General features: G+C 47.9%; 1 protein-coding gene across 1 annotated transcript; it reads right to left on the bottom strand.

Annotated features, from left to right (window-relative positions):
• Positions 1 to 773: 773 nt before the first annotated feature.
• LOC135229049 (interferon-induced transmembrane protein 3-like) lies at positions 774 to 2,256 on the bottom strand. Its single transcript, XM_064278815.1, has 2 exons — positions 1,907 to 2,256; positions 774 to 1,125 (listed from the first exon to the last, which is right to left on the bottom strand). The coding sequence occupies exons 1-2, from the start codon at positions 2,171 to 2,173 to the stop codon at positions 934 to 936; spliced, it is 459 nt and encodes a 152-aa protein (XP_064134885.1). The 5' UTR covers positions 2,174 to 2,256; the 3' UTR covers positions 774 to 933.
• Between the last annotated feature and the right edge of the window lie 9,738 nt (positions 2,257 to 11,994).

The raw sequence follows: 11,994 nt of genomic DNA, 5'->3' as shown, positions 1-11,994 counted from the left end.
CCCGGAACTGTAGCCCCAGCCCCCACAGAGGCCCGGCTCCCGTGGATGGGCTGGAAAACCTCCCTGAGGCCTGAGCAGTTGAGTCTGGACCTGCAGCCTCTTTCATCCAGGGCTACCAAGCAGGAGGTGCCGCCAGCTGGGGCCACCCACCTTTCCCTCGGGTTCCCGGGCGGTGGTCAGAGGAAGACCCTTCAGGAGCTAGCGCTCTCCCTTCTCTGTGCTCCAGAGACAAGGGATCACTGGAAGCTTGGTCCTGTCAGAACAGCTAGGGTCCAGGTGCACCCCAGAGGGCTGACCGCTGGACCTAGGCATCCCAGAGTGCCTCAGTAGGGTCCTCTGCACCCTGTGTGAGGCTGAGGGTGCCTCCTAGTACCGATCCCCCTGTAAGAAGCCGCCCTGCATCAGGGCTCAGACCTCAGGGTCAGAGGGGCCCCCACTCCAGCCCAGCTGTGGCCCCACCTGAGGCCAGAACCAGCCAGGCCTGAGGGTGTGTCCTGCTCTCTGCTCTGCCTGGTAGTGGGACAAGGTGAGATGACCCTCAGCTGAGGAGCAGACTGGTGACTGAGAGCAGGACCCTCTCCCCGGGCGATATCACAGCACCATTGCACACCAAAAACCAAAACCAAACCCGTTGCTGTCGAGTCGATTCTGACTCATAGTGACCCTATAGGACAGAGTAGAACTGCCCCATAGTTTCTAAGGAGCGCCTGGTAGATTCGAACCGCTGACCTTTAGGTTAGCAGCTGTAGCACTTAACCACCATGACACCAGGGTTTCCCCGTTACGCACAGAGGAACTTTACTGAATTCGTTTATAGACAGATCATCGAGTGCAAACTGCTTTAGACAAGAGTTGGGGTGGGGTGTCAACAGGCGGGAAAGCAGGACCAGCTGTGGAGCCTTGGGGGACTCAGGCAGCAGCAATGGGCAGCGGTCAGTGGCCCCCCTGTGCCTGCCTGAGCTTTGAGATTGCATCGAGGCTTATCATGGCTCCACTGGCCACGAGAGCAATGAACCCGATGGTCACCAGGACACTGAAGAGCAGGGCACAAATGTTCAGGCACTTGGCTGTGGAGGCGTAGCTCTGGGCCCCTATCATGTCGCCCACCATCTTCCGGTCCCTAGACTGAAGGAGAGGAAACAATGAGGGCACCTGAAGCTCTGTCCCCAGTTCAGCCTGCACTGGCCCTCACCCACATCTGAGAGCCCCCCCCCCCCCGTTCCATGGAGCCCTAGCAGGACAGTTTCTTTCCCTGCCTGCTGGGGCAGAGACCTCCTCACAATCCCCCAGTCCTTTCAGGGAGCCTTGGGCTTGTCTTCCCTCTGCTGTGCCCCAGTGCCACCCTTCCTTCCTTCCCCCCACCCCAGCCCCAGCCTGGAGCCCTAACCCAAGGGTGAGGGAGGGATGAACTTCTCTGTTAACTCTGACAAACATTTTTTGGGGAAGTTGTGGGAACATGGACTGATAAGGACATCCTCAAGCACCCTCTGGGGTGTCATTGCTGATCTACGCTGTGAAAGACCCCCCTCCCAAGACACAGACACTCACAAGGAAGCACACATAAAATACACGCGCAAGAGAGACACACACAAAAATATTAACGCAGGGACACACACAGGTCCTTTCTCCCCGCCAGGCCCATCTGGGGGGAGCGCACTCCAAGTGCTCACTCCGCCCTGGTGAAGAATCGCCCAGGTGCCCGGCACACACATGTGCACATGTGTAAACACGGACACACACACGTGCACATGCATACACATGGACACACACACATCCACAAAGGCACACACAAGAACACACACAAACACCCTTGGTAGCCCCAGAACCAAGTGGGCAGAGGGCACCCCTAGCGCCCAAGTGCACCCTCCTGGAGAATCCCCTGGGTGTCTGGCACACACACACGCACCTTCACGGAGTAGGCGAAGGCCACAAACCCTAGGCAGAAGCAGTTTATACAGATCGTGTTGAAGAGGGACCAGACGATATGATCCGGCACCGAGGTATCACTGCGGATGTTGATCACGGTGGATGTCACGGGCGCCACGGGGCCAGGGGGCACCGAGCAGTGGGGAGCCCCCAACATTTCCACCTCATGTTCCTCTTTGAGCATCTCGTAGGCTGGAGAGAGGCTGGTACCTGCGCGAGTGAAGAAGTGTTGAGAAGTGTGGTTCATGGTTTCCTGAGACGTCCAGCAGTAGATGAGGGTCTTGCGTGAGAGGTTTAGCTTCCTGGCCTCACTTCTCTCAGTAGTTTCGATTTCTCAGAAGTTTCTATTTCCAGGCTGAAGAATTGGGGGTGGCCATGGGCCAAGGAGGCGGGACATATTTCAGAGGCTCGAATTACTTCAAGCCTGAGAGGAGGGGAGAGGGGAGGGAGAGTTAGGGCGCTGTCCTGGAAGGGTTTCTGTGAGTGTTAAAATGAAGCAATACATTTAAAGTACAGCCAAAATGTGCCTTGGAAGCAAGAATGGTCAGACTTCCTCTCACACACTTTGGGCATGTTATCAAGAGGGGCCAGTCCCTGGAAAAGGACATCATGCTTGGTAAGGGGAAAAAAAGGAAGACCCATAAGGACAAGAATTGACATAGTGGCGGCAACCGTGGGCTCAAGCATAACAACTATTGTGAGGCTGGAGCAGGACCAGGCAGTGTTTCATTCTGTTGTACGTAGGGTCTCTGTGGGTCAGAATTGACTCAACAGCACCTAACAACAACAGGACCATGCATTGCACAGGGCAAGTTATCAATAAATGTTTATTATTATTACAAAGAAGTTCTTGGGTGACCCAAATGTTTACGCGCTCTACTACTAGCTGAAAGGTTGGCAATTGAAAATCACCCAGAGGTGCCTTGGAAGAAAGGCCTGGTGATCTGCTCCTGTAAAGATTAAAAAAAACAGCCTTGAAAACCCTGTGGAGCACAATCCTACCCTGATACAAGTTGATTCAGAATCAACTTGATGGTAACTAATATTGACAACAACAATGAATGGAGCCTGTGTTAGCCTTGTTGATGTACACTGAGGAAGGAGCCCCCTTCTAAAATCAGGAAAGGTCCTTCTTGCCAACATGTGTCTTGGTTTGGAGGTGGATGGGGCAGGGTGGTAGGTGGGAGGAGGAGCAACCAAGTGCACATTCATCAGTGGATGGAGGACCTTAGGTAATTTGAAGAGACCTTTTAATTCTCTGGAATTGAGTCCTCCTCTCCCGTGTTCAGCCTGTTTGTTTCCCATTTCTGCTTCCCATTTTGGTGAGGGTCTTTGTATAAATTACAGGTTATCTGACCTCACTCATGAAGAACTAGAAAGAACCTGGAGAAACTCAGGCAAGTTTCTGAAGCTCAATTTTCCCATTTCCAAGATGAGTCAATTCTGTCCTCTACTATCTTTACTATTGTTACCCGATTAGGGTCCATGCCCTGGAGCAGTCAAGCCAATGAAACATACTTCAAGCCAGAAAGAGTGAGATGAATACATCACCAGGGGCCCAGCAGCAACACAGGCTGTCTCTATGGAGTCCCAAAGAGCAGTTTTACATTAGAGCTTATAGAGAATCTTACAAGGGTTACAGGTGTCTTCGTTGTTCCCTGTCAGACATTTCTTTACTAGGCTGAAGACATACATACCGGATACCTGGGCTCCAACTTTCCTGTGGGGGTTGTATGCCACAGGTAGTCTAGATAGAACAAAAGGTTATTTGCATCAGTTTAAAACACAGAACAAAGTCATTAACATTTGGTGGAAACAAAGTCATTAACAGAGGTATGTGAGGAGGCAGGCAGAGTTAGAACAACTTATAGGTTTATCATGGCCTTGGTTATGTTAAGCTCTCAGCTGCCCATTTTGAAAAAGGAGAAAACATGCTGGGTGATATTGGGGTCAACACTATCTTCATCCCTAAAGTACTCCTCATGGGCTTAAGAACTGACAACAGAGGATAGCGAGTTGGGAGGCTCTCTGGGCTGCTGTGGTTTCCCTTTTCCTGAATTTCCACGAGTATCCCCGTGGAGCACAGGTTGTCTTTTCTACCTGGATCCAGCATTTAGGGATATGGTCGCACACTGGAGTTTTAATTACTCCGTGCATCGTCCTTCCCCTCTTCAGGATTCATGGGTTTTCACTCTTCTGTCCCAGGTCTTAGATTCTGGTCCACCTTATAAGAACTCTGTAGTATCTATGCTTAATTCTCATAATCACAAAGATTTGACCTAAAAAAAAAAAAAAAACCGACCTACATAACCACAATGTCTTTATTTTTTTTTTTAATTGTGCTTTAGGTGAAAGTTTACAGCTCACGTTAACTTCTCATATAAAAATTTACACAGGTATTGTTATGTGACACTGGTTGCAATCCCTATAACGTGACAGCACACTTCCCCTTTCCACCTCAGGTTTCCTGTCCCTTCCTGCCTTCTCATTCTTCCTCCGGACATGAGCTACCCATTTTGTCTCATGTATCTGCTTTAACTAGGACGCACACTCTTTGTGAGCATTATTTTATGTTTTATAGTTCAGTCTAATCTTGTCTGAAGACTGAGTTTTGGGAATGATTTTAGTTCTGAGTTAACAGAGCATCTGGGGGCCATGACTTCGGGGGCGCCTCCAGTTCAGTCAGACCATTAAGTCTGGTCCTTTTATGTGAATTTGAGTTCTGCTCTACACGTTTCTCCTGCTCTGTCAGGGACTCTGTTGTGTTCCCTGTCAGGATAGTCATTGCTGGTAGCTGGGCACCATCTAGTTCTTCTGGTCTCAGGCTGATGGAGTCTCTGGTTTATGTGGCCCTTTTGTCTCTTGGGCTAATATTTTCCTTGTGTCTTTGGTGTTCTTCACTCTCCTTTGCTCCAAGTGGGTTGGGACCAACTGATGCATCTTAGATGGCCACTATAACCACAATATCTTTATTCCACCACCAGCATCAGGAAGGTCCCATGTATACTTGCATCTGATCCTGTGCAGGTACCATCCAGGGACTTCTCTTAACTAGACTTCCTTTGTAATAACAATAAATATTTATTGATAACTTGCCTTATGCCAGGCATGGTCTACATACTTTGATATATTATTAGTCCGTATCATTTTCAGTATTTATGAGCTCAGAGACAAAGTGATCTAAGGTCATGGGTCTAAGCTGGAAATGATCCTGTACAAAGGAGACATTTGGCAATAACTGGAGATACGTTTTGGAGCCCTGGTGGTGCCGTGGTTAAGAGCTTGGCTGCTAACCAAAAGGCTGACAGTTTGAATCCACCAGCTGCTCTTTGGAAACCCTATGGGGGCAGTTCTACTCCATCCTGTAGGGTCCCATGCAGCAGAATTGACTTGATGGCAAAGGGTTTGGAGATATTTTTCATTGCCAGGACTTGGTGATGAGGTTCAGGGTGTAGCAAGGGTAACTAGTGCCCAGAGGCAATCTCTAAGTTGGGCCCCCCAATTTCAAGATGAACAGACATTGACAGCTGTAACATGTCAGCAGAAACACTTCCCTGCTTCTTGTCCAACTGTCTCAGTCAGGTGCCTTTGATACTCTTGGTACCTTGGAATGTCACTCCAGGCCTCATCTGGTACCCCCTGGGACTTCCACCTGGGTGCAAGGGCCCCTCTCTGCCCCTCCCCACCCACGCTTCAGCCCAGCTCCCACACATCTGAACCCTCAGCTGGTGATTCAGTCCTGAATGGGGGCCTGCTGCTCTGTTGGGTGAGGGTGAGCCTGGCAGTGTGCACCCTGGGTTGCATAAATGGCTATGCATGGGACTCCTAGCTGAAAGATTGGAGGTTGGAAGCCACCCAAAGATGCCTCAGAAGAAAGGCCTTGTGATCTACTTCTGAAGGCTGCAGCCTTGAAAACCCTTTGGAGCACAGTTCTACTCTGCACACATGAGGTCACCATGAGTTGGAATAGACTCAGTGACAACAAGAACAACAACACTAGGTAGGCTGCTTGCATCTTATGAGTAGAGCTGTTGCTCAACCCCCTACCCAATGCAAGAGAGCCCCCCACAACTAAGCATTCTCTTGCTCCAATTTGACAGTTGTGCCAAGGTTGAGAAACACTCGTTTGTTTTACCACCGATGAGCCAAGAACCACCTAGATCTGTTCTAAAAACTCTGTAAAGTATTATTTTGACTATTAGAGAAATTTATTATGTCTCATAGTAAGCATGCATTATTGTGTGTGTGTGTGAGTAGTTCTGCCAGCTGACTCCTCACCAATGACAGAACTCACTGAGGTCGCTAGCACTGACTCTGAGCTTCCAGGGCTTGAGTGTTTTGTGCACAGCAGAGGGAGTAGGCAGAGTGACGTGACTCTCTGCTCCCTGGAGTTGGGCATGTGCATTCACCTTTTTGAGATTTCCACTGCTCCACATCCAGCACAGAGCCCTGTGGTGTAACCAAGAGGCACTTCAAGATGGTTTTTTTCATGGGCAAGCAATAAATGAATCAACACCACAAGGAAAATGACCTGGTTGAGTTCATGAAATTGCCCCTGAAAGGATATGCATTTTCATACTTAAACATCCACTCTCATTGTTTTTGTCTTGCAACGTGTGTGTGGCCGGTAGACATCTGCTGTTTTATGGAAAGGAGCCTGGGTACAAATTCTGTGATCCATTTGGCAATGGAAAGCTCCACCTTCCCTACTAAGGCATCTGTTTTCATCACCTCCTCTTTTCCCTTTGCTAAGCCCAGCCAAATACAAGCCCAACTAGCCAACCAACCAACCAACCAACCAGCCAACCAACCAACCAATCAACAACCAACCAAAAAACAATGAACCAACCAACCACCAACCTACCAGCCACCAACCAACTGACCAACCAACAAACCAACAACCAACCAATGAACTACCAACCAGCCAACCAACCAACCAACAAACCAACCAGGAACCAACTAACCAACCAGGAATCAACCACAAACCAAACAAACAACCAACCAATGAACAGCCACCAACCAACCAACAGCCAACCAACCAACCACAAACCAACCAACCAACAACCAACCAGCGAACCACCAACCAACTGCCAACCAACCAACCAGGAACCAACCAACCAACCAACAGCCAACAGCCAACAACCAACCAACAATCAACCAGCTAACCAACAAACCACCAACCAACCAATCACCCACTCACCAACCAACCAACAACCAATGAAACAACCAACCAACCACCCACCAACCAACCATGGACCAACCAACAGCCAACCAACCACAAACCAACCAACCAACCAACCATGAACCAAACGACAACCAACCAACAACCAACAGCCAGCCAACCAACCAGCAACTGGCCAACAACCAACCAACAACTAACCAACAAGCCAACCAACCACGAACCAATGAACCAACCACGAACCAGCCAACAACCATCCAACAACCAACCAACAACCAACCAAGCAACCAATAACCAACAGCCCACCAACCAACCTACTAATCAACCAACCAACAACCAAGTAACCAATGAACCAACCAACAATGAACAACCAACCAACCAATCAAACAAAGCACTAACTGCCCACCCACCCACCTGCCCACCCACCAACCAACCACCAACCTGCTGTCATCAAGTCAACTCTGACTCATGGCCCCATGTGCATCAGAGTATAACTGAGGCCCACAGGGTTTTCCATGACTGATTTTTCAAAAGTAGACTGCTACAACTTTGTTCTGAGGTGACTTTGGACACATTGAAATTTCCAACCTTTTGGTTAGCAGCTGAGCATTGAATCGTTTACACCACCCAGGGACTCCAGAATCACTCTACTAGCCATACACCTACTCTATGAGGCAGAAAGTTGTGAAATATAGCAAGCAGTTAGAGGGAAGGATGAGCATTATGGATTGAATTGTCTCCAAAAAATTATGTGTGTCAACTTGACTGGGCCATGATTCTCGGTATTGTGTGATTATCCAACATTTTGTTATCTGATGTGATTTTCCTATGTGTTGTAAATCCTACCTCTATGATGTTCATTAGGTGAGATTATCAGCAGTTATGTTAATGAGGCAGGACTCAAGTTACAAGATTAGACTGTGTTTTAAGTCAATCTCTTTTGAGATGGTAAAAGAGAGAAGCAAGCAGAGAGACAGAGGGATGTCATCCCACCAAGAAAGTAGTGCCAGAAGTAAAGCACACCCTTTGGACCTGGGGTTCCTGTGTGGAGAAGCTCCTAGACCAGGAGAATATTGATGGCAAGGACCTTCCCCCAGAGCTGACAGAGAGAGAAAGCCTTCCCCTGGAGCTGGCGTCCTGAATTTGGACTTCTAGCCTTCTAGATGGTGAGGGAATAAACTTCTGTTTGTTAAAGCCATCCACTTGTGGTGTTTCTGTTATAGTAGCACTAGATAAATTAAGACAACGAGGAACAGAAGTTTGCTACCTGAATCATTGACTAACCAAGCAGTTACCATTGAGTCAACTCTGACTCATGGAGACCCACTGTTGTGTCTGAGTAGAACTTTGCTCCACAGAGTTTTCAGTGGCTGATCTTTTGGAAGTAGATTTCCAGGCCTTTCTTCCAAGGTGCCTGGGTGGACTTGAACGTCCAATACAAGACCCAGTTGTCGGAATTTCACATCATTTATCCGTTGGGAATATTCTTCTTTGATCTTTTTGGGGACTCACTGGCTTATTGGTACCTTATATTTTGGTGAGAAAGGATGGCTTTAAAGATGGATTTTATATTATTATCAATGAGAACTCAACGTTCCCCACTGGCAGGTTATTTCTGCGTTCTGTTGAGTCAGTTCAGACTCACAGTGACCCTATGTATAACAGAATGAAACTCTGCCTGGTCCTGTGCCATCCTCACAATCATTGCTACGCTTGAGCCCATCATTGCACCTACTGTGCCAATCCATCTTATTGAGGGCCTTCCTCTTTTTTGCTGACCCTCTACTTTTCCAAAGTACAGCCAGAATGCTCCTCAGAAGCAAGAATGGAGAGACTTCATCTCATGTACTTTGGACATGTTATCAGGAGGGACTAGTCCCTGGAGAAGGACATCGTGCTTGGTAAATTAGATGACGTGTCCTGATAACCTGTTCAAAGTAAGTGAGATGAAGTCTCGCCATCCTTTCTTCTAAGGAGCATTCTGGCTGTACTTGCTCCAAGACAGATTTGTCCATTCTTTTGGCAGTCCATGGTATAGTCAAGATTCTTTGCCAACACCGTAATTCTATGGGGGCAATTTTACTCTGCCCTAGCTGTGGCTGTTAACCAAACAGTCAGCAGTTCAAGTCCGCCAGGCGCTCCTTGGAAACTCTATGGGGCAGTTCTATTCTGTCCTACAGGGTCGCTATGAGTCGGAATCGACTCGACGGCAGTGGGTTTGATTTTTTGGGTTTTTTATACGGTTTCTATGAGTTGGAATCAAAATTGACTTAATGGCAACAAGTTTTTTTAGAGGTCATTGGAGTCCTGATGGCACAGTGGTTAAGAGCTTGGCTGCTAACCAAAAGGTTGGTATTTTGATTCCACCCCCTGCTCCTTGGAAACCCTGTGGGGCAGTTCTATTCTGTCCTATTGGGTCACTATGAGTCAGAATCAACTCAACAGCAACGGGTTTAGTGGTCACTACTTATTTAAAACCTATCAGATCAATAAATCTTGTTCTACTGTATTCGTCTGAGGGTCAGTGGTTTGCCATTTTTATGATTATTTCCAAAAGCTTCATTGGAGCTCCCACCTGAGCAGATACTGTAGCCGCATCGGCTCATAAAATTTTTCCAGCCTTTGCATCTGGGCGTTACGAGTATTGCCAACGTAGGCTACCCTGCACCATCCGAGCCTGCAACTATTGGATCATATTCGACCTATAGAAATGGCAGTTGCTTCTTGAAACGTCAAAATTATACAAATGGGGAACAGGTTAGTGGTTTCCGGGGTTGGAGAAGAGGAGGTTGCGGTTATAAACGTGTGGCTCAGGGGGGCCTGTCGATCAAACTGTTCTGGGTCTTGACTGTGGGGGTGGTCTCAGGAACCTATACGTGCAAACATTTTGGATAGAGCTAAATACACACACACACAAAGGAGGGTACAAATAAAACTGGGGAAATCTGATAAAGATCAGTGGTTGTATCAAAGTCAAAATCCTGGTTGTGACACTGCACTCTAGTTTTGCTCCATGTTACCATTGGGGGAAGCTGGGTGAAGGGTACATGGGATCTCTCTGTATCTTGTCTTGTATCTGCATATGAATCCACAATGATCTCAAAATAAGCTAAGAAAAAAAAAGATTAAAAGTGCAGTTGCAGTACCCTACAATTGACTGAAAAAACGCATTGCCATTGAGTCGACTCATAGTGACTCATAGTGACCCTATAGGACAAGGCAGAACTGGCCCATAGAGTTTCCAAGGAGTGCCTGGTAGATTCGAACTGCCGACCTTTTGGTTAGCAGCCATAGCACTTAACCACTATGCCACCAGGGCTCCAGAGTCAACTGAAGTTGAGTTTAATTTGTCCAAAGAGCAATAGAGACAGGACTTTGTCCTCAAGGCTGTCTGCTTGTGAAATCACGGTATTGAATCATTTTAAGCAAGTCCTCACCACCTCCCTGATAAGGGAGGGAGTCATGAAACAAACTCTCACCTCATCTTGCGGCAAACTCGGTTTCCAGATTCGGTGTCGCCTTTCCAGTGGACCAGGCTGTGTAGGAGATGAAATCAGAGGGTGAGGAAGGAGGAGAGGCAGACTACCTCCTCCACCCTCTTCCTGGGGCAGCCAGAGGAAGGTGCCAGAGGGCACAGGTAGAAGGGAAGGAACAGAGACTCACCTGTTCTCACCTGTCCCCACCTGCAATGGGCAGGGCAGGAAAGGGGCCACGTGCTCACAGGGAGAGTAGCAGAGAGTTCCTCGCCCTTCCACCCAGAGCAGTACACCTGTCCTAGTTGCTATCCAGTTGATTCCGACTCATGGACCCACGTGTGCCAGAATAAAACTGGGATCCATAGGGTTTTCAAGGCTATGACCTTTCAGAAGTAAGTTGCCAGGCCTTTCTTCCGAGGTGCCTCTGGGTGGACTGGAACCTCTAACGTTAGGGCTAGTAGTTGAGTCCTTAGCCATTTGCATCACCTATTGTGAGGCTATTCAGAAAGCCAACCTCACAACTGCACACCTGTAAGTGTTTAGGTACAAGGCATGTAGGACAATATCTACCCATGTGGTTGTCAGGTGCCGCCAAGTCAGTTCCAACTCAGAGCAACCCTACGTCCAACAGAATGAAACATTGCCCGGTCACGCGCCATCCTCACAATCGTTGCTATGCTTGAGACCATTCTTGGAACTACTGTGTCAATTCACCTCGTCGAGGGTATTCCTCATTTTCGCTCATGCTCTACCTTATTACCAAGTATGATGTTCTTCTCTAGGGTCTGGTCTCTCCTGGTACCACCCACTGCCGTCTCTCCTGGTAACATGTCCAAAATATGTGGAACACATCAAGATCCATATCGCAGGCATGAGTGAGCTGAAATGGACTGGTATTGGCCATGTTGAATCCGACCATCATATGGTCTATGTGACCCTAATACTGTGCAATGTGTTTTCTCCTTTTCAAAATGGACAATTGAGAGCTTGACATAACTAGCACCATGATGAACCTATAAGGTTTTTCCTGCCTGCCTTCTCCTTTCTGCATACTTTTGCTAATGACTTTGTTTTGTTCTGTCCAGCCACCTGTGACTTACAACCCCCCACGTGGAGATCAGAGCCCAGATGTCTGGCATGTTTATCTTAAGCCTGACAGAGAGATGTCGGTCCCGCATGTATCTCTTCAGTCTGATAGTCTCTCGTAATTATCTTGTAAAGAATAACCGATCTCACCATGCCATCTGTGGGCTATGTGCCAAAAGGACACTTCTAACTGTTGTAACAGCCATATATAAGCTCTAATGTGAACTTGCCTTTCAGGGCTCCATAAAGACAGCCTGTGTTGCCGCTGGACTGTCCGTTTGTGTCACTTCCAAAAAAAACTGTCTCTGTTTCTGACTTGGAGTACGA

Source organism: Loxodonta africana, chromosome Y (assembly GCF_030014295.1).
Source record: "Loxodonta africana isolate mLoxAfr1 chromosome Y, mLoxAfr1.hap2, whole genome shotgun sequence".
In the NCBI taxonomy this organism is placed as follows: Eukaryota; Metazoa; Chordata; class Mammalia; order Proboscidea; family Elephantidae; genus Loxodonta; species Loxodonta africana.
Note: the sequence above shows the minus strand (reverse complement) of the source record. Positions and strands in the feature narration are given on the sequence as shown.

Bases quoted from the DNA above. Each gene is read 5' to 3' on its own strand.
- LOC135229049 (XM_064278815.1), bottom strand. From the start codon at position 2,173: ATGAACCACACTTCTCAACACTTCTTCACTCGCGCAGGTACCAGCCTC. The intron at 1,126-1,906 runs GTGCGTGTGTGT...CCTCTCCTTCAG, and splicing joins CCTTCGCCTACTCCGTGAAG to TCTAGGGACCGGAAGATGGT.